At 52.5% G+C, this 19602-nt stretch overlaps 1 protein-coding gene across 2 annotated transcripts in view; it reads right to left on the bottom strand.

The window, feature by feature from the left end:
• Positions 1-11162, bottom strand: part of SHC3 (SHC adaptor protein 3) — a 93222-nt gene extending 82060 nt beyond the window's left edge. For both annotated transcript variants that reach the window (XM_028117396.2, XM_088018856.1), the window contains exon 1: positions 10707-11162. In XM_028117396.2, coding sequence (XP_027973197.1) covers positions 10707-11162 — 456 coding nt within the window. The remainder of the gene's footprint in view (positions 1-10706) is intronic.
• Positions 11163-19602: the final 8440 nt, after the last annotated feature.

Below are 19602 nucleotides of genomic sequence, written 5' to 3' on the forward strand. Positions count from 1 at the left end.
TTTGAGAATAGGCTAACTCTAGATTTCACTAATTTGCCTCATTTACTTTATATAGGATTAAAGATCATTAAAGGTATATACTTATAAAATTTCCTACAAAAATAGCCTCAAATTTGTTGAGAAGTTACTATTCACATGAAAGGAATGGCCATACCTAACAGCCCCAATTTGGCCAATATTGCTAAATATTTTTTTCATTTAACGGGTCAGGGACATAAACTAATCCAGAATACTGGACCCCTGCACTTCATTCCCCGTACTGGCTGGGGAATGAAGGAGCCCAGCAGGGCCTGGGAATACGGTCAGGAGCCTGCGTGGGCATGATATGCGTATATATGTGCTCACTGACCTGAACGTTTAAGGTGGCATGGTTTGCTACACACGGACCAAAAAATTATTTTAAAAAAGATCATTGCTTTTAAGGGAGCCTTTGAAATGATTTTATTTTTAATGCTCATCTTTTTCTGAAAAATAACGTGTGTTCATTCTATAAAAGTTTGGAAAATACTAACAGCATCAAAAAACTAAAATCGTTGCTAATCCACCCTCCACAACAACTTGGCATGATGATAAATGCCGCTTGAAGCCCTGGGACAGTTCAGCTCTGTTCGCTGCCTTACAGGGCGGCTGTCAAGCTCTCTACCAACACCGGTCAACTTGGACCCCGAGGCATCAGCTGCAGCCGCACAGACCCGCCTACCCTGACCATGTCTGCAGCCACCATTCAGGCTGCTTCCTCCCACCAGCTGAGGGTTACTACCCAGTCATTCGCTCCCCGCCCCCAAGACAGGCCCGTGCCCACTCCTGCTGTGGCCCCAAGACCCTCTGCAGAAGCTGTGAAGCTGAGAGCCCGAGGCTGGGGCCAGGAAGGCCATCGGTCCCCTCGGCCGTTCCCCGCCCGCCCCCGCCCCGGCTGGACCTCCACACCTGTCCCGCGGAGCAGGTTCACCTGCATCAGGAGGCGGGCTGACCAGTCTCGTCACAGGACAGAACTCTTCCTCCAGTAATGGAGTCACCAACCTCGCTCACACAGAGAAGGCAGAGGTCAGCCCTGACCCCTGGAACTCTGGAGAGCGGAGCCCCGGCCTCAAGTTCAAGGGCCACGGGCGGCCCAGCCAGCCAGCATTCACGTGCCACCCGCCAGGCCCGGTACCAGCCGCCCTTCCGCCGTGCTCTGCCCCACGGCAGACGAGGGACCTGAGGCTCAGAGGCGCCCCCCAAGAAGCGGAAGACGAAGAGCTAAGTAAAGCCATCCTCCTGTCCAGAGGCCCGGGGCACCCGGAGGCAGACACGCGCTCCGCCGGTGGGCACGGGGCCGCAGGACAGCCTGGGGGGGACACGAGGGCTGGCCACCAAAACAGGTGATGACCCGCTTTTGGCTTGCCCGTATTCTTTGTCGGCTTTCATCCTGCTGCCAGACAGGGAGGAAGCTGACCATTTGGGTTCAGCGAGCCCTGTATCCAAGCTTCCTTCTCTCTCCATCTTTCATCTCATGAAGATTATATTAACACAAGTGCCATCTCGGCTTTCATCAAAGCAGCCAGGAAGCCTCTGTGAGTGCTGGCTGGTGGCGTGTGTCATCCGCCTCACGTATGGCGAGGACGCTGAGTCAGAGGGAGGAAGGACGGCCGGGGCTCGGGTAAAAGCAAACCACTGAGCTCCGTTTCATCTGAAAATCACAGCAGTGCAAGAGGCCGCATCTGTTCTTCAAAGTCAAAGGGGGCGAGCGGAGCAACACTCCAGAAGCACATACCGGTGCTGCTGCTAAAGCCGCGTCACAGCTGATGTGTGAAGGACGCAAAGCTAACCGGCCCTTTCTATTCAGGCGTGTCCCCATTTACCACCAGGGTCCCCACTCGGACCCCGCACTAGCTGCTTGGTCTTAGAAAATGCCATCTGTCCCCTTGAGCAGTGGTTTTCTTCAGCCCTCCTTCCCCCTAAAATAAGCTGGCCTGGGCCCCGCTCGCTCGCGGTCCTGGACCTCTGCCACACCGGAGCATGCTCTGCACCACAGGCCCTTTGCACGGAGCCGGCCAGGCTCTCCTCGCCCTGAGGAAGCAGCCGTGGGCCGTGCCTGCTCTGGGGAGCACGGGGCCGGCCGGGAGCCGTGGCGGGATCTGCGAGACAGCCCCCATCCCATCCCTGCCACACCGATCTCTGTCTTCTCTCTTTTCATCTTGCTGGGTTTATCCATCTCATTGATTTTTTTCCTGTTGATTTTCTGTTTTTCATTTCATTGCTTTCTGCCTTTACCTTTGTGATTTCCTTCCCGCTGCTTTCTTTCCAGGTATTTTGTTCTTCTTTTTTAGCATCTTGAGAAAGACACTTAGATTATTGGTGGGAGAAATGTTCTCTTCTCCCGTGCGAGCACCTGGTGCCGCAAACATCCCTCCCTGCTCTGTTCCATCGCGTCCCAAATACTTTGATATGTGGTGCCTTCATGTTCATTCAGTTCTGTGTATTTTTAAATTTCCTTTGAGATGTCGCCTTTGTCCTTTGTTATTTATAGGCATGTTGCCTAATTTCCAAGTGTTTGGAGATTTTCCCGTTGTCTTTCTTCATGAATTTCTAATTTGAATCCATTCTGGATTTCGATCATTCTGCTTAGACTCGTTCTTTGGCTCCAGCTAAGGTCTATCTTGTCGGCCGCCGCACGGGCACCAGATAAACACACTTCCTCTGCTGCGGCTTCACCGAGTACTCTATGTGTGGCCCTGGCTCGTGGGATTGAGTGTCGCTCGGTCCTGTATCGCCCTCCTGATTTTCTGCACAGAGGTTGGCGGCGGCTCAGGGCAGGCTGCCGGAGGCTCCCACCAGCACTGTGCTTGTCCCCGTCGCGAGAATGGGCGCCGATGACACACATCATTGCATCATGCTCTCTGCTCGCCTGACCATCCCTCGTGAAGATCTCTTCCAGTCACCACGGCAGGCTCTGTCTTAAACGGCTGCATGTGGCCGCAGGGTGTGGACGCATCAGAATTCGATGCCCACCCTGCCCCCCACCCCGTCTGCGACGGGACATTCGCTTTGCTGGACAGGCGGCACAATGCCCAGGGGCCACTGCACTGGCTTTCTCCATCGCAGTTCTGAGCCCTGATGGCAGAGGCTGTGGCTGGAGGCCCGTAAGAGTCCTGTAGCTTGTAGCAGGCAGTGGACGTGGAGGGTGGTGGCAGAGGTGAGTGTGCCTTGAGCCTTTTAATAAAAGGAAGTGTGACTCCGAGAGTCATGAATAATGCTGTTGGAGATCACAAGGAACCAGCCGTAAGGAAAGCCCTACCGCCCTTTCTTGGATCTCAGGCAAAGATGCACTCACCCCCCGTTGTGTGGGCATATGAACTAAGGCCCAGATTATCCTCAGGACAGGGCAAAACGCTAATAACAGCCTGATTGGCAATTGGACCAGGTTCCTTCTATGGGTAGAATCTTACATGGGAATCTACAGGCTGGGATGTGAGCAGATCAGAGAAGCCAAGAAACACTGAGGTCGAGTCTGTCGGCGGCGGAGTAAGAGACGTTAGCTTAGAGAAACGGAGGCAGGGACACATACCCTCAGGGACCTCGCCTGGTGAGGAAGGAGATCCGCCCTGCCAACGCCGGCAATCCCCCGGGGACAGCAGCACGTGGGCCCCTCCAGTAAATGGGGAGCGTCCCCCCGACTCTGAGGCGCCGCAGCCCGAGCCACCGACACATGGCAGCTGATGCCTCGCTGCCCTCTGACCTGGGCCAGCCTGGTGGAAGGTCGGCACCATCCCTGAGCAAACGCCGGGCCGCTCACTCCTCCAGTGGGTTTCCTGCGCTGACTCTCCGGCCTGGAGCATCCGCCAGCCCCCCGCCCGCACAGACCCGACAGTCTCCCAGGACCTGCACCCACCCCAGCCCTCCATGAAGCCTTCCTGCCAGCTCCAGGCCCTCTCCACCCTCCCCAGGCCACCAGCAGCTTAAAGGACGTGAACCTGTCTGTGTGTTTCCAGTGGAGCATCGTTCCCTGCTCAACGGGATCGTGCACTCCTTTTGGAAACTAGTCCCGAACCTCCTTCACAACCTAGAATCCCCTCCACGGGGGACTGATGGCGCCCGCAAAAACACTTCCTGCATCCACTCACCCTCCCTCATCTTTTTCATAAATCCGGTGCTTTCCTTGGAGGTGGGGGCACCAGGAAGTACTCAGGAGGTTAGCTTTCTGGGTGGAAATGTCCTGGTGAAATCTGGCTATACAATATTTAACTTCATAATGACCACTCACGGCTCTCATTAAAGCTGATTCTCTTACCGAAACCTTCCCATAATTAGCTTTAAAGAGAATTCGTGGGTCTGCTAATCACGCTTCCCATCTACAGAACAGCCTGTGAGGACTCTGGCTGGACCCTGCACACATGCCCATTCACAGAAAGAATAATTATCTAGCAATCTTTTAATAGAAAAGAGTCCAAAATGTGCCTCTTTGGAGTTACATTCTTAACAGCCAAGTACATGTAAGTAGGCCCCAGGTCACCCACCTGACTGGTCCCCTCTGCTCTGTCTGGTTTCCCCCTGGCCCTCAGCCACCTCTCACCCTGGTCTCTGTCACTGTCTGCCTACCTGAGGCTCTGCGCCCAGAGGGGTCTTGGGAAGAGTGGAGGACCCCCGTCCCCACAGCTCCTGGCCTCATCACACATGGAACACCCCCAAGGAGTGACTTCCCCCGTAAGGAGCGACTTCCTTGAGAGTGGGAGCCATTTGATTTCTCTTGGGTTCTCAGGAGCCCCCGCGGTAGGCACCTGCTGGGGATGGAAGTGATGACTACAAAGGCAAACCGGAGCCTGGGGCCCTTACGGAGAGGTCCTTAGCTCACAGAGCTTTATTAGAATAAAGGCCAAGACGGGGTAGAAAGAAGGGCCCAGATGGGGAGAATGTGAGTGAAGACTGAAGGCCAGAGGTGCAGCAGGTCTGGGGGGAACGAGCTCTTTCCTGTGGCCGCAGTGTTGGGGCTCAGAGGACAAGACAAGGGCCAGACCGTGAACGACTGTGTCTCCTGACGAGGAGCCGGACAGACATCTGCCCTCAAAGACCAGCAGCAGGGAGCGTTCACACAGGAAGCCGAGACACGTGTGTCACAAAGATAAATGATTCACCACATTAACAGAAAAAGGTGAAAAATACCTATTTATCTCACTAGATGCTGAAAAAGCCCTTGAAAAAATTCAACAACCATTTCAGATTTTTTTTTTCTGGGGGGGAGCTAGGGTTATAGGAATTATTTCTTAATGTGGGTTCCACCTGTCCTTGTGCTGGGAGGGGCAGGCTGGTCACATCGGCAGGCCGCGGTCCCAGCCCTGGAGTGGGGGCAGGGCAGGTAAAACCTCACGGGCACGGCATGGTCTGTGGGGGTTTTAGCGCAACTGAAAATCGGTACCTGTGTGAGGCCCACCCACTCAGGAGGCCACCCCCGTGCTCAGTGCCCCCACCATAAAGACACTCCTTATCCACTGCATACTGTAGATCTTCTATGCTAAATTCAAATTTTTCTTTTTGTTCTTTACAAATATGTATGACTGGCCATTTCTCTCCATGTCATCTGAAACCATCTCACTTCTGAATTAAATAATTCAGTTTGACTTCATCAGTCCTTGACGATTCTCATTTAACAGGCCGGGTCCTCACCGTACTTCCTCTGAACCCATCAAACATCCTGGGCAGGAGTGCCGTGCAGTCTGGCCCTGACCCTGAGCAGCACGGCCCAGGCACCGCAGAGCAGGCCCCTCTCTACCAGCCCTGGGAGCTATGGGAGCATGAGATGTCCCGCCATGACACCTGCCACCTCCAGAGCCAGGCCACCATGCTGGGCCATGTCCCTGCGCCAAGGCACCACATCCAAGAGAGGGGCTGTGGGCTTTGCACACCCTTCGGGATGAGCCTATTGGCTGGAAAGCCAGCCTCTCATGCGGGTTTGCACGTTCGCTGCCCACATTCTCCGTTACCAGGACTTTGTTTAAATAACACGTATCGGGCCTTCCTCACCAGTAAGACATAATCAAAGATAAAACACAGTGGGAAAGTAGAGAAGAAGGAAGTCTATGCTTTGCAGGATTAAAGTGTGATCAATAGCTTATCTCTCCCAGAATGATTTTCTCTTAAACATGAATAAGAAAAAATGAATGAGATAATCAGGTATTTCTGTAAATATGACATTTAGTATTTTTCTCACAGGAAAGAAAATCACCCCAGTCCAAAGTCATCACAAGTTGTCTACCTGTTTGGTGTGCATGTGTGTCTGTGTGTACGTGTACATGTGTGTGTGGTGTGTGCGTGGTGTATAGTGCACACACATTTAACACACTTGCTATTACTGTGTCACATAAAAAGAGAGCTAATACACTTCCCATATTAAACTAATAATTTTGTCTATTAATCTCAAAAGAATTTCTTAAACTTTTTCAAACCATTTAGATAATATTTACATGTAAGCCACCCATATTATGAGATTGTTCAAAAAAAATTTACATCAACTTTGAAAGTTCTACTGCACATCGCAGAACAATTTTGTTCATCCAGAACTAAAACAAAATTCAATCAATCCCATCATGATAATGTCTCATGGCAAAATAAGTCTGCAATGACCTTAACTCATGGTGTCACAGGAATACAATGCTAAGACATGGAAGATTGAAGGTATTTTTAATGAATCTAAGGCAAGCGGATAGAATACCAATTTAAAATAATTTTTGGAGTAAGTGCAGTTTATAAAGACCATCTATAAAGAGCAATAGAACATTTATAAATAAAACGAATAATTTATACCACCCCAAATATCATCAGATTCACAAAGGGGAGAAACAAAATAATTTTTGAAAGAGTTTTTGTAAAAAGAAGGCTTCATTCCCAAAGAAAAACAGTCCAGTGTATCAGGAGAAAAGTCCGTAACTCTCTGACTGATAGAATCTCCTGCAAATAGCCCCTAACCGAGACTGGGGTAAGAGCAGACAGCCATCTGCAGATGTCCGAAGGGGCCACCACATTTAGCAGCAGGTCACCATCCCTGTCTGTGTTGAGAGTGACCAGTGAGCACCCGAGGTCACCGCTCCTCACTTGGTTCCCAATTCTTGCTGTGGGCACTGGAGTCAGCCCTAAATGAGGTCACCTCCTTGCTGGTTTTGAGTCTGTGGTGTAATGTGCTCTAGGAGAAGTCCTTCTTCTGGGGAGCCCGGGGCCGGTGGTGGGACCCCAAGCAGCCCCCACACTACTGCGCCCATCAGTCAGGGTCAGGGCTGAACCTCAAGGCCATGCTGGCCTTCAGATGGCCCTCCTACCTCGGCCAGTGGCATGTCCAATCTTGTCTCTCCTTCCTAAGCTGTTCACTCTGCAGGCCTGTGCGTGGAGCACCCCAACATCGCCCTCCAAACCTGCCAAAGACTGGCCATAGCCCCAGTGGACACTCAGGTGTAGTCGCCTTGGACTCCGAGGCAAAAGAATTTCAAGGTGGACAGCAGTATAATCAAAACAATTTCTACCCACTTTCCAGGTCCAAATGTGGTTTTGAGATGGAATTGTCATGACAATATTCATTGTTCTTTGCGGTTGTGTTACCAAAAGAGAAAAATGAGGGTCAAGCATACCTCGTGAGTAAGGGACAGGTGGGGCTGGGTGGCAAGAGATGGGTAAGGGGCGACAGGACCAGGCTACGAGAAATCCCTGATGTGGAGAAATGCCAGAGACAAGGGAACATAAGGAGACCCCCTCCTTGGTCTTAAATGTCATAGATGAGATATTTTCCTGATAGTTACAAATTGACCACTGAAAGTAACCAAAGGAGACAGTGATCATGGTGTTATCGGTGGTGACCTCAAGAAGACTTAAGTTCCCTAGTCAGTTTTCTGTAAAAAGACCAGCCCTAAAAGCCCACAGCGGCCACCCATTCGGGACCCTGCTCACTCTAGAGAGCTTTTTTCTTTCGTTTCTGTTCTCGCCTTCACTTAATAAACTTTCACTTCACTTCACCCTTATGTGTCAGCGAGATTCATTCTTCAGCTCTGTGAGACAAGAACCCTGCAATCCCACAACACTAGGAGGGTACAAAAGTCCTGCCAGGAAGGGCTCCTGACGGGAGGAGCCCAGGGCCCTGGTGCCCTATCAGCAGCATACTCGCTGGTGGCACGCGGGACGAGTCAAACCCGCTGAGCTTGGAATTCTCCTGTTGCTCAGGAGCCTTCTCCGTCTCTAAACTTCATATCCTTCATTAATTAAGATTACAACCTGCTGTTCAAATAGTTTGATGTTTCTTAGGTGAGCAAACCCCACCAGACTCCTGCACTTCACAGTTTCTACTCCCATGTAAGCAGATGGAGCTGAAATATTTTTCAATAAAAATCTTGCAGACAGCGTCCTCGTAGTGCCATAGCAGGTATTTCTACGAGGGGGAAAACCTATAATTATACAGCATATGAATTTAGAAATAAGAAAACATTGTGGGGGGCTCCTTAATTTAGAAATAAATTTAAATCCAAGGCAATAATTAGTTCTTTCGCAAACCCTCAGCCTTTAGATTGACAGCCGATGTACAGTCATGTAAGAAACATTGCCTCTTTCTCTCTACCAGAGAGAAAAAAAGCCAAGATACTGGTAAAACTATTCACAGACCAGCAAATAATACCAAGTTAAGAGGATTTTTTTTTTTCAGTTTTATGATTCTCCCAGAGAATAAGTCCATGATGTTCAACTCAACACGGGCAATGCGGAAATGCACACCAACAGAGCGCCATGTGATCCCGGGAATCAAGTGTGTGCACGAGACATTGTCCTCAGCGTCCGACCTCCTTGCTATGTGCTTCCACACTTCTCTGGGGAAGCCTAAGCTGATGTTCACCTGACCACCATTCATGGCACCGAATGCTAAGCAGGCAGGCTAGGTGCCCCGCGGGCACTGCCACCATTTACTGGAGGCACGATCATGTGACCCCCAAACCCAGAGGCTTGGGCAGACCCAGCTTCTGCTCACATGAGTTCTGCTATTGCCCGGGTTCACAGCCTTACACCAACAGGATGGCCCTGCAGTGCTGATTCGCTTCGCTCTGCTCTGAATCCAACCACAACTGACCTTTAAACTGGATCGCTCTTCGAAAAGCAACAGCAAAGCTCTAAGCCAAGGGAGGGATGCTTTTTCTAAAAGAAAACTTTAAAGGCGTTAAGTTTGAGAATTCTCCCTCCATTTGAAAACTACCTCCTATGTTCCACATGACAGGCATAGAGAGCGAGCTTTGCCAAGGTCTGTCTATTTTAAACGTAGGCTCTTTTTCTGGGTTTTTCTTTTTTTTTTTTTTTGAGATAGCAATTATATTAGCACACTAGAAGTCATCGACTCCAGTGCCACGATTTCACCTCAAAGTTGTCAGGGTTTTTTGCTTGGTTTTGTTTTTTCTTTTTGTTTTGGCTCCTGGTTATATAATTTAAAGAAAGACCACAGGAAGGATATTCACTCTCTTTTATAAAAAAAACTCAAGCAGACATGCATGTTTTATGCCGATCTTCATCCCTTCTGTAAAACAAATGAATCCATTTTCGGAAGGTAAGATGAAGATTCAGTAGAAAGCAGCCTCCATCGGATGAGAGGCCCCATTTTTAACAGTGAGGATCACATTCCTTTGTCAGTCCTGTTTAGACAGTTACAGATCATCCACAGTTAACTGCTTCTTTTAATATTTTGGTCCCCACACTGCCAAGACACAACATTTCACCTGAGGATGTGTCTGCTGAATTTCTAAACTGAATCTGTAGCCAATCCGTGGAGGCTAGACGCCCTGCAGGCTTCTCAGCGTGCTTGACGGCACAGTGGAGATACTGTGTGCGTCTCATTGCTTTTTAAACACATAGCCATGCCTTGGAGTGACCTGACAAATCATAGAGCTCCCACCCCTTCCCCTTGTCTGGCAGATGTCTGCCGGGCCGCAGGGCCCAGGGACAGCTCACTACTGTCCAACAGGCAGGAAGACACGAGTATGGGGCAGGCCGGTGGGCGGGAGCTGCATGTTCGCTCTTTAAACATCATAAAATGTTTGTATAAGGGAGGAATTTTATGGACCACATTGGGCATGATTGTATAATTCTTTGTGTTGGAGGAAAAACCTCCTTTCCAGCCGGCAGCTCCAGGCCCCGTGCTCAGCCCCTTTCAGCCTATTTAAAGGGAAGGCTACAGCCCCAGGGAAAAACAGTCCTAAATTCGCCTCTGCTGCTGTGAACCAAAACCCTCAGGTAGGGAAGGAAAGGCAGACACACCAGAGAAAACCTTGCTGGGTAGGAAGTACAAGCGGCTTACATAAAGCAAGGCAGCGTTTGGCCTGCATGCTAGAAGCCGCGGGAACCGAACCACCCACCCTGCCTCTTGGGGCAGACACAGCAGAAGTAGTCACACCGCCTGCATTTCTCGGGGCAGGTCTGTCCGGTCCTTCTAAGTGTGTTCACTGCGTCGGCCTGGTGCCCACTTCCCAGGGACAGGGGCCCATGCCCTGAGGACCACTGGCCGGACACATGGCACAGTCAGTGGCCAGGGGAGTGGAGCCAAAGAGAAAGCAGGCCAGAGTGAGGTCACCCATGGCAAAGCTTTTCCCCACGGGTGCGCAGCGGGCGCGTCCGCAAAGCCCCATCCCCGCGGCCCCGTGAGTCGGCCGAGAAGGAGCGCGCGCCTCCCGGCCTCCGCGGCGACCCACCCTTCGGCCCGCGCCCGCACCCGCACCCACCTTGACGACGTAGGTGACTCCGGCCCCCAGCACCTGGTCGCTGGCGTGCGGGGCGCGCGGCGGCGGCTGATCGCCGGGCCGGCCCTTCCTGGCGGCGCGCATGGCCGGGGCGCCGGGGCCGGGGGGCGCGCTGCCGTCCGGGGCGGCCAGGCTGGGCGCGCTGCAGCTGCCCGAGAGCCGCGCGCCCGCCCGCGCCCTGGCCGCCGAGCGCCCGCGGAGGCCCGAGCTGGAGAGTTTCAGGTGGGACACCTTGTGGAGCAGGTGGCCCAGGCTGCCCGGCCCATCGTCGGGCGCCCTGCGCAGCGCGTCTCCGGACACCAGGTAGGGGGCCGCCGCCGGGGCCGCGCGCGCCGCCGAGACCTTGCCGCCGCCGCTCACCGACAGGTTGTGCAGAAGGTCGTCGACCGATGTCACCGAGTCATTCCTGAAGCGGTTGTACTTGGTGCGTGGAAGCATGCCCCTCCGTGGGCTGACCGCATCCGCCCGGGCGCTGCAGGGGCGAGCGCGGCCCGGCGGGACGCGGCGGCCGGGACAGCGGGGGACAGCGGCGCCACCTCCCCGCTAGCGGCCCGCGCCGCCGCGGCCGCGCAGCCCCGGCCCCGCGCTCGGCTGCGGAGGGCTGCACGCTCGCGCCGCTCCAGGCATCGCTTCCGAAGGGGAGCGCCCAGCGGCTCCGGCTGCGCACAGCGAGAGCGTGACTCACTCCAGAGGAGACCCTTCTCAACAAAGGCCCGGGGAGCACTGCAAATCACTTCCTGTAGCGCACACACGCGCGCACACACACACACACACACACACACACACACGCACACACGAGAAAGAAAGAAAGAAAAAGAAAGAAAGAAAAAAGAAAAAAAATACATACACCCACTGACAGCACACTAGAGCCAATCAATTCTCAAACTGCCTTTTCTACCTTCCCAGAGATTTCCTTCCAACCTTTGGTTGCTCGCCTCCCCATCCCCCCCGACTCAGCATCTGTGCCGGAGGTCAGTCCAGTCCCTGCGGACGGTCAGATGAACTTTCTGAAACCCCTTCTTCTGTGCTAGGGCTTCCTGTCCCCCGCTCAGCCCTCCGTGGAAGCCCCTAAGTGTCTCACAGCCATGCGTTAAAATGTGACGGAGGCTTTTTAAGAATAAGATCTTCAGCGGATCCTCATGAATTCTGATTTGGAAAGCAGCAGAAATTGGTAAATAGCCAAAAAAAAAAAAAAAGGAAAAAAGAAAAGAAAGAACAGAAAAGAAAAGAATATTTACTCCCAGGTGAACATAACATACCAATTTCCTGGGTTTTTCTATTTTTTTTTTTCAAGGCAAAAGAGCAGCCATGACAAGTGTCTTTGTGGCAATGCAGTTCCTCCAAAAATAAATAAATAAATAAATAAATAAAAAGAAGAAGAAGAAGAAAGAAAGAAAGATCTGCACAGAGCCAGTGAGGATGTGTTCCCTGCTACGGACAACAGCTTTCCCCAGTCGGGGTTAGGTTGAAAACCTACTTCCAAAAAAGAAGACTTCTCTGAGGAATGGCAGCCGGCTCCAGAAATCCATTCCAAAAAGGGGGCTGGGCTTGAAGCTTTATCCCAACTGAATGTGCTCAAGGTCTGGAAAAATGCCTACCAAACGTTACAAATACATTTCAGTGTCCCTTCTGTTGCCGCTTTTCAACCCTGCATTAAGGAGGAAAAACATGCAGCTGCTCTGGTTACACAGCAGATCCGTTTCAGGAGTCAGACTCGGCTGCAGGGGACGGGTGCAGGCCTCCTTCCTCTCAGCGAGGGGAACGGGCGTTGGCGGCCCCCAGAAGGTCAGCGGAGACTCAAACCCGCTGAGCCCTGGCACCGCGGGCCGTGCACAGAGATAACCCACCTGACACAGAGAAACCTCCCTGTGCAAATGGCCAGGCAACTCTGTGCAAGCAAATGAATTTACCTCTAGCACCCTGCCTTCTCCCCACCCACGACTAGGCATGTGTCCCAAGGGGCACTGAGCCCAGCAGAGTTTTACGGACCAAGTGCCCTGAGGGCTGCTCCTGGCCGGCAGCTGAGGCCGGCCGTCCGGATGCAGGAGCGCAGGGCCGCAGCGGCCCTCCCTGGGTGCAGGCACTCATTCTCGCCCTTCCCCTTGCTCGCTTAGCAACAGCAAGTGCACACCCCATCGACGATGGTGATGGAGAGCGGAACTCCCCCCAAATCTGAAGCAAAAACGCCCTATCGTTCCCAAACCCCGCTCTTCATTAGAAGCAGACAAAAACAGCAAAATGTGAATGAGAGGCTGTTTGTGTGAATGGAAGGGCTAGCAGCGAGCCAGAGATTCTGTGAATGAAGCCGGGCCCTGCAAGCCGGTGCCAGGCAATCCCCTGGCTCCAGCGGCCTCAGCCAATGAGCAGCCGCCCCGATGACTCATTGAAGAAGGCTTGCTCAATAGTGGAAGATTCCATTTCAATCAAAGGCGGGATCTTTATTCCAACGGCAGTGTGGGAAAAAAAAAAAAAAAAAAGCCAGCCTGATTACAAAATGCAAGGAGGAAGGCACCGCTGTCATGGAGAGCGGAAAAACTAGTTTTTCAAGAAAATTCAAGAACCGTTGGTCAGCTCCCAGTGTGAACAGGACAGCTTCTGTTGGAGGTGAGCTGTGCCCCAAAACTTTCATTCAGCAGTTCATTTACAAGCAAGAAGCAGCCATGAATGTGCCATTTGGTTCAGCATTTATCATGAATGTACAGCAAACGCACATTCAAGCCCTAGGCATCTCGCCCTTGATTCTTTTTGTGAAAGGATCATCAAAGATGCGTGCAAGTTCTGAGTCTCCAAGGAGGAAAAAAAAAAAAAAAAATTCAAGCTCCACAGTTAACCCTTTAGCCAACAGGAGATTTTTTATTCCTCTTATTATCATGAGCCAAGTGGAGGGAAATTGGCCATTTTAAACTATCACAGTAATATAAATGTACTGCATGGGAGAAGATCTGTAATTAAAGAAATCTGTAAGCCCAGCAGGAAACCCACGCCCTCCCTCCCAGGTCATGCCGGGGCCCTCACCCAGGGCCTGTCTTGCCGAGTTTAGGTACTCTCAGACTGTAATGGTGTAGAGATCAATGCCTGATGAGATTTTCGTAGTCTGGTAGCACAGAAGGAAAGCAAAGGAAGGAAACCACTATAAAATCAGGCTTCAGACTCAAGAATGCCTGGGGTCATTGACGGTAGCTTTTCCAGAATATCGTGGTTTCCAGAATACTGCGGTTTCCCTTTTTAAATCTATTAACTTAAAAGTGTTGGTTTTCTATTGATGTCATAATCCCATGATTAGTGGTTTAAAATGACCCACTGTGTTATCTGCCAATGTTGCAGGCACAAGTCTGGCATGGGTCACCCAGGGATAGAGTCCAGGGTGGGTGGCAGCAAGTTCCTTCTGGAGTTTCTAGGGGAGAACCCCTCTCCTCGCCTTTTCCTGCTTCTAGAGGCTACTGCCTCGAGTGCCTGAAGATGGGCCCTGGGGACGGTGGCTTTGCTCCCGAGAAGGTTTCGTTCTACCCCGAGAAGCAGAAAATCTGACATTTTCACAATAACCCAGTATGTTATGCAGCAATTTAAATATATGTGGGATACAAAACCCTGCACAGGGGAGTCTACTGACCTTGGCCTAAGGATGTCAGGGGTGACGTCAGCAGGGGTGACTCCGAAGCAGAGTTTTGAGGGATTTCTGGGATCTTCCAGTTACATGGAGGCGAAGAGACACCTCAGGAAGAGGGGTTATGTGAGGAGCAGCCCAAGGCTTGCACGACTCAGTGTTTCCAGAGCCCCGTGTAGATGGTTGGGTGGGGGCAATATTGGGAGGCCAGGTCATTAAGACAGCTGGACATGGAGGGGATCTCCCTCGCGATGCGGGATTTGAGACTGCATAGTATGGGCAGGTTTGTATTTTATGTGGACACCCTGAACAGTAACATGGGGTGTCCTGGGGAGTTGGGAGGGTAGCAGATAACAGTACAAGTGAAACATGATGGGGTCTTGAAGGAAGGCAAGGGCAGTGGGCTGGAAAGGAGGGGGTGGGCTCAAGATATGGTGAGAAGGTTAAATGATCTACATGTCAAGGGTGGATGAGGGCAAGTGAGCAGGTCGGCTTGTCGGGAGGCAGAGCTGAGATGGAGTTTGGGGTGCCAGATGCCCCGTGGTAAGCAGGGAAGGACATAGGATGGGGCAGAGGGAGAGGTGGGCCTGCAGAGCTCCCTCCTGGCTTCCTGGATCCTCACTCGTCCTCACTCAGCATCTCCCAGAGTGTGGCCCTACAACCAAGCCCCTCTGTAGCTGAGCTCCTGAGGGAGGGGACCCTGGAGACCCCCACACCCCTGCAAGGGGGGGGGAATACTGTGGAGGAGCCTGGGCACGGTCCTCTGCAGCCCCCAGGGAGAGGGATGCAGAACAAAGGCCATGCTTCTGACTGAATGGTGAGGCTGAATGAGTCTCATCTGTCGGGACGCAGAGTGCAGGTGGAGGAAGGAAGGTGAGGGCTGGGTTCTGGTTGTGTGGGAGTGGTGGCACACCCGTGGAGAGCCACTCAACGCTGAGGAGTGGACCTTGAAGGTTGTTGGAGTGCAGGTGATGCTGAGCTCTTCGGTGACTGATGCACATTTAGGAAGGAAGAGGGGTGAGGAGGAATCCCAAGGAAATGCCAGGCGTCCAGGATGGGAGCTGAGAAAAAATGACCAGGAGCTGGAGACACACGTGGAAACCTGGTTGGATGAACCCCCGGTGTCTTAGCTCGGCTGCTATAACACAATGCTATAGACCAGGCAGCTTTAACAGCATTTATTCCTCCCAGTTCTGGGGCCTGGAAGCCCAAGATCAAGGCTCCAGCAGATTGGGCATCTGGAGAGAGTCCACTGCTGGTTCCTAGGGGACTGTCTTCTCATGCATCCTCACATGTGGCTGATGGGGCCAGGGGGTTCTTGGGGGTCCTTTTATAAGGGCACTAATTCCATTCCTGGAGCTCCACCCTCAGGACCTACTCATCTGCCAAAGGCTCTGCCTGCAAGCGCCATCACATTGGGGGCTAAGTTTCAACATAAGAATTGGGGGGCCGGGGGACCCACCCTGGTTTCAAGATAAGATCAGTAATGGTTAACATGAGCACCAGCAGCAGTTGTAACTACTTGAAGCATCCCATGTTGAGCCGTGTACACCTGTCATGCCCTTCAGCTCCTGTGGCCTGTGAGATAGCACCTACACCCCATTCTTGCACGGAGAGAACCTGGGGATCAGAGGCTTATGAAGTGAGCCAGGGCCACACGGGGTTAGGAACTGGCCAGGGTGCCTGACTCCAAATCCACATTTACGGCCAGAACCTCACCTAATTCAGAGAGCTTGAGTCAGGCGTATACTGAGAACCATGACACTTTAGCAAGGAGAATGGAGGGGCTACGACTTAGGTCACAGGATGGTGCCAACCTCACAAGAGATGAGAAAATGGATGAAAAAAAATCATGCTTTCCAGAAGGTGGAGTGAAATGCAAGGGAGGGTCTGAGGCCATGGCTGGAGGTACAGCAAGGAAGGCAGAGCAGGTGATGGAAGAATGAGGGGTGCGTTTAGGGGACAACAGGATCGGGGACAGACGGGGACCCAGGGGAGGGGGAGGGCCAGGAGGGCGGGCAGAACTATCACCCCAGAGCGCGGGGGGGAGTGAGGGAGGAACGGGGGAGCTGACCGTCGGGGTTGAGTAGGAGACAGGTATTCTAAGGAAGAGACCTGGGTAAACAGATGCTTCCAGAGACAGGGTTGAGGGAGTCCAAGGAATGGTGAGCACCGGGATTCCTTCCCTTCACCTTACTTTCTCACCAAGGGTTCTTACCATCCCCACCTTTGGGACTGATGGAGGACAATGGAATCTCTGGAGCCAGTGGAATTCCAATTATTTTTTTTAATATTTTATTTATTTATTCATGAGAGACAGAGGGAGAGAGAGAGAGAGAGAGAGAGAGAGAGAGAGAAGCAGGCTTCCTGCGGAGCAGGGAGCCCGATGCGGAACTCGATCCCAGGACCCTGGGATCATGACCTGAGCCGAAGGCAGACGCTTAACCATCTGAGCCACCCAGGCGCCCGAGCCAGTGGAATTCTAGCTGGAATTTTGGAGGAGAGCTGATTGGAAGGCAGAACCAGTGATGGGAAGGAGCGGGGAGGAAATGCCCCGTCTCTGTACCCCACTCTCCCATCTCCTGTAGGTGCCCCCTGTCGGCCAAACCCACGGGAAGCCAGAGGTGCAGGAGCCCAGCAATGGCGAGGTGGGCAGGGCAAGAGGAGCTGGACCCAAGATAAATCTCTCTGTGGCCACAGTAAGAAGCCAGAAGATCTTTATGCCGGATTTGGTTGTTATACCTGATTTTCTGTACAACATGAAAGTGAAGTTTGTACTTAAAACGTGAGAAGAGGGGATGCCTGGTGGCTCAGTGGGTTAAGTGTCTGCCTTTGGCTCAGGTCATGATCCCAGGGTCCTGGGATCGAGTCCTGCATCAGGCTTCTTGCTCGGCGGGGAGCCTGCTTCTTCTTCTGCCTGCCGCTCCCCCTGCTTGCAAGCTCTCTCTCTGACAAATAAATTTAAAAAATCTTAAAAAAAAACAAAACAAAACTGTGGTGTCCCTCAGAGTAGAGGGTTGGTCTTCTCTGATAGTGTACCTCTGCCTACACATGAGCTGGAAACAAAGTGAATCGTTGGACTGAGACTCATCCAAGGATGCAGGTGGGGGAGGGAGGGCAAGAGGAAGGCAGGCTAACAGGGGTGGGCAGGAGGCTGGAGAGAGGAAGGACAGAGATGGAAATGGCCACCGAAGGAAGAGAAAATGCAGGCCCAGTGGCCTTAAAGGCCTGGGGAGGCGGCAGCCCGGATTCTTAGGGATGCACAGCCCAGGGAGGTGGATGGAAGCAGGTCCCCCGGTGGTACCCCTGAGGCATAGGTGGGGAGAGGAAGCAGCCACACCAGAGGGCAGGGGAGGGGGAGGGTCTCAGTTTCACTAAAGCCAGAGGTTCGGGTCATCCTGTGAGGAGGCTGGAAACGGAAGGGAGTTTATTGCTGATGACAATGTGGAAAGGGGAGGATAACCGGACACTAGGGAAAGGGGGAATGAGTGCAGGGGATGCTCAGTTGGGAAGAAACGCAAGCCACACCTAGAACTTGTAGAAGCGTTGGGCGCCAGAGCCAGGGGAGGGTCCCTGAGGTGGCAGACGTGCTCTCTGCAGGGACCCTCAGGTGCACACCCTCCACCTGCTGGGTGTAGGAATGTCTGTGGTAGGAGAATGCTCTGTAACAGGTCCCGGAGGGTGGAAACCCGGTGCCGAAACGGTTGAACGCAACGGTTCAGCACTACGGACAGTTCCCCCCAGCTTGGCCGGGACTCCCGTCCCATTGGCAGGCCTGCGTGGTGGCCAGCTCCCGGAAAGCTCTCAGGGCGTCAGCGCCTCTCCACAAGTGCTATCTCTTCACTTCTAAGGCCCAAATGTTGCCCCTCCATCCAGGCTGCTCCAGCCGCCCACCCCCGTGTGAGCAATGGGGTGAGGGCCGCTCAGCCTGCACCCTCAGCGGATGCAGCAGGCCCTGGACCCAGAGCCCTTTGTGTCGGTCCGTCCAATCCTGACGACCCGGTCCTGTAGATACGACTATTGCCCCGTTTGACAGGTGAGGACCCTGAAACCAGGAGAGGTTGAGTGACTTTACGGGGTGACCTGGCTAGTGGGAGGCAAGCAGGAAGGCCAGTGTGACCCCAGCACCCCACAAACACAATCCCACAATGAGGCAGGGGGATCCTAATTCCAGCCCTGCCACTGCTCAGTCCCTCTCTGTGGGAGGAGCGCAGGAATACCGTGCACCGTTGCCATGGTGACCCGGCAGCAAACCACAAGTCCATGCAGGGCTAGATCAAGGTGTTTTATTATTGCCGAGGTAAGAATGACGGGTCACCATCTACCGCACATGCAGTGAGAGGAAGAAGCAAACTTCTTCGGTGGGAAAGCTGTGGAAGTGCTGGCCCAGGCAGGGGAGATGGGGCAGGAACGGGAAGGCTTCAGTGCACGCTGAAAATGGACCCAGCAGAAAGCAAACCAGTTCTCACTTCAGAGAGAGGAGTCTGGGGGCCGAGCCTTGGGGAAAGGGGGAGAGAGAGGGCTTCTGGGACTGGCATGAGAAGGGATGGCTGGGAGGCCACCGCAGGCTGGGGAGAGGCACTCAATTAAAATATGTGAGAGCCTTACTTCACTTGTAGAATAAACTGTAGCTTTTCCTGAAGAATTCATTCATTCAGAAAAATTTCAGTGGATTCTGTATTCCCATCAATTCCTTGACCATATGCATGTCAGTTTTACATGGAAACTATTTCGTGCTCATGTTTCCTCAAAAGAATGTATTTTTATTTTTCTAAAGAGTTTATTTGTTTACTTATTTATTTATTTGAGAGAGAGAGAAAGAGAGAGAGAGAGATAGCAAAAGCGGGGTTAGGTGCAGAGGGAGAGGGACAAGCAGACTCCCCGCGGAGCAGGGACCCCCACTGCGGAACTCGATCCCAGGACCCTGAGATCATGACCTGAGCCGAAGGCAGATGCTTAACTGACTGAGTCACCCAGGTGCCCAAAAGAATGTATTTTTAGAGACATCTCATTTTATCACATGATCTCCACAAATGCATTTCATGGCTGAATAATGTTCCATGGAATCGAGAAGATGTAACTCCCTCAGGCTCCCCCAACCATGGACTCTGGTTCTTTCTAGTTTAGGAAGGTTGTGAACAGTGCCATGATGGGAGCCTTTGGACCTCCAGCTCCTTTTGATTCCCTGAATTATATCCCAATAGAAATCACAAGGGAATGCAGACTTCTGAGCTCTTGACTGGTACAGCCAAGTGGCTTCCTGGGGATCCCTGA

The sequence above is a fragment of the Eumetopias jubatus genome, unplaced genomic scaffold (assembly GCF_037043125.1).
Source record: "Eumetopias jubatus isolate StellerSeaLion01/CBP00866 unplaced genomic scaffold, mEumJub1_p1.0 scaffold_15, whole genome shotgun sequence".
In the NCBI taxonomy this organism is placed as follows: Eukaryota; Metazoa; Chordata; class Mammalia; order Carnivora; family Otariidae; genus Eumetopias; species Eumetopias jubatus.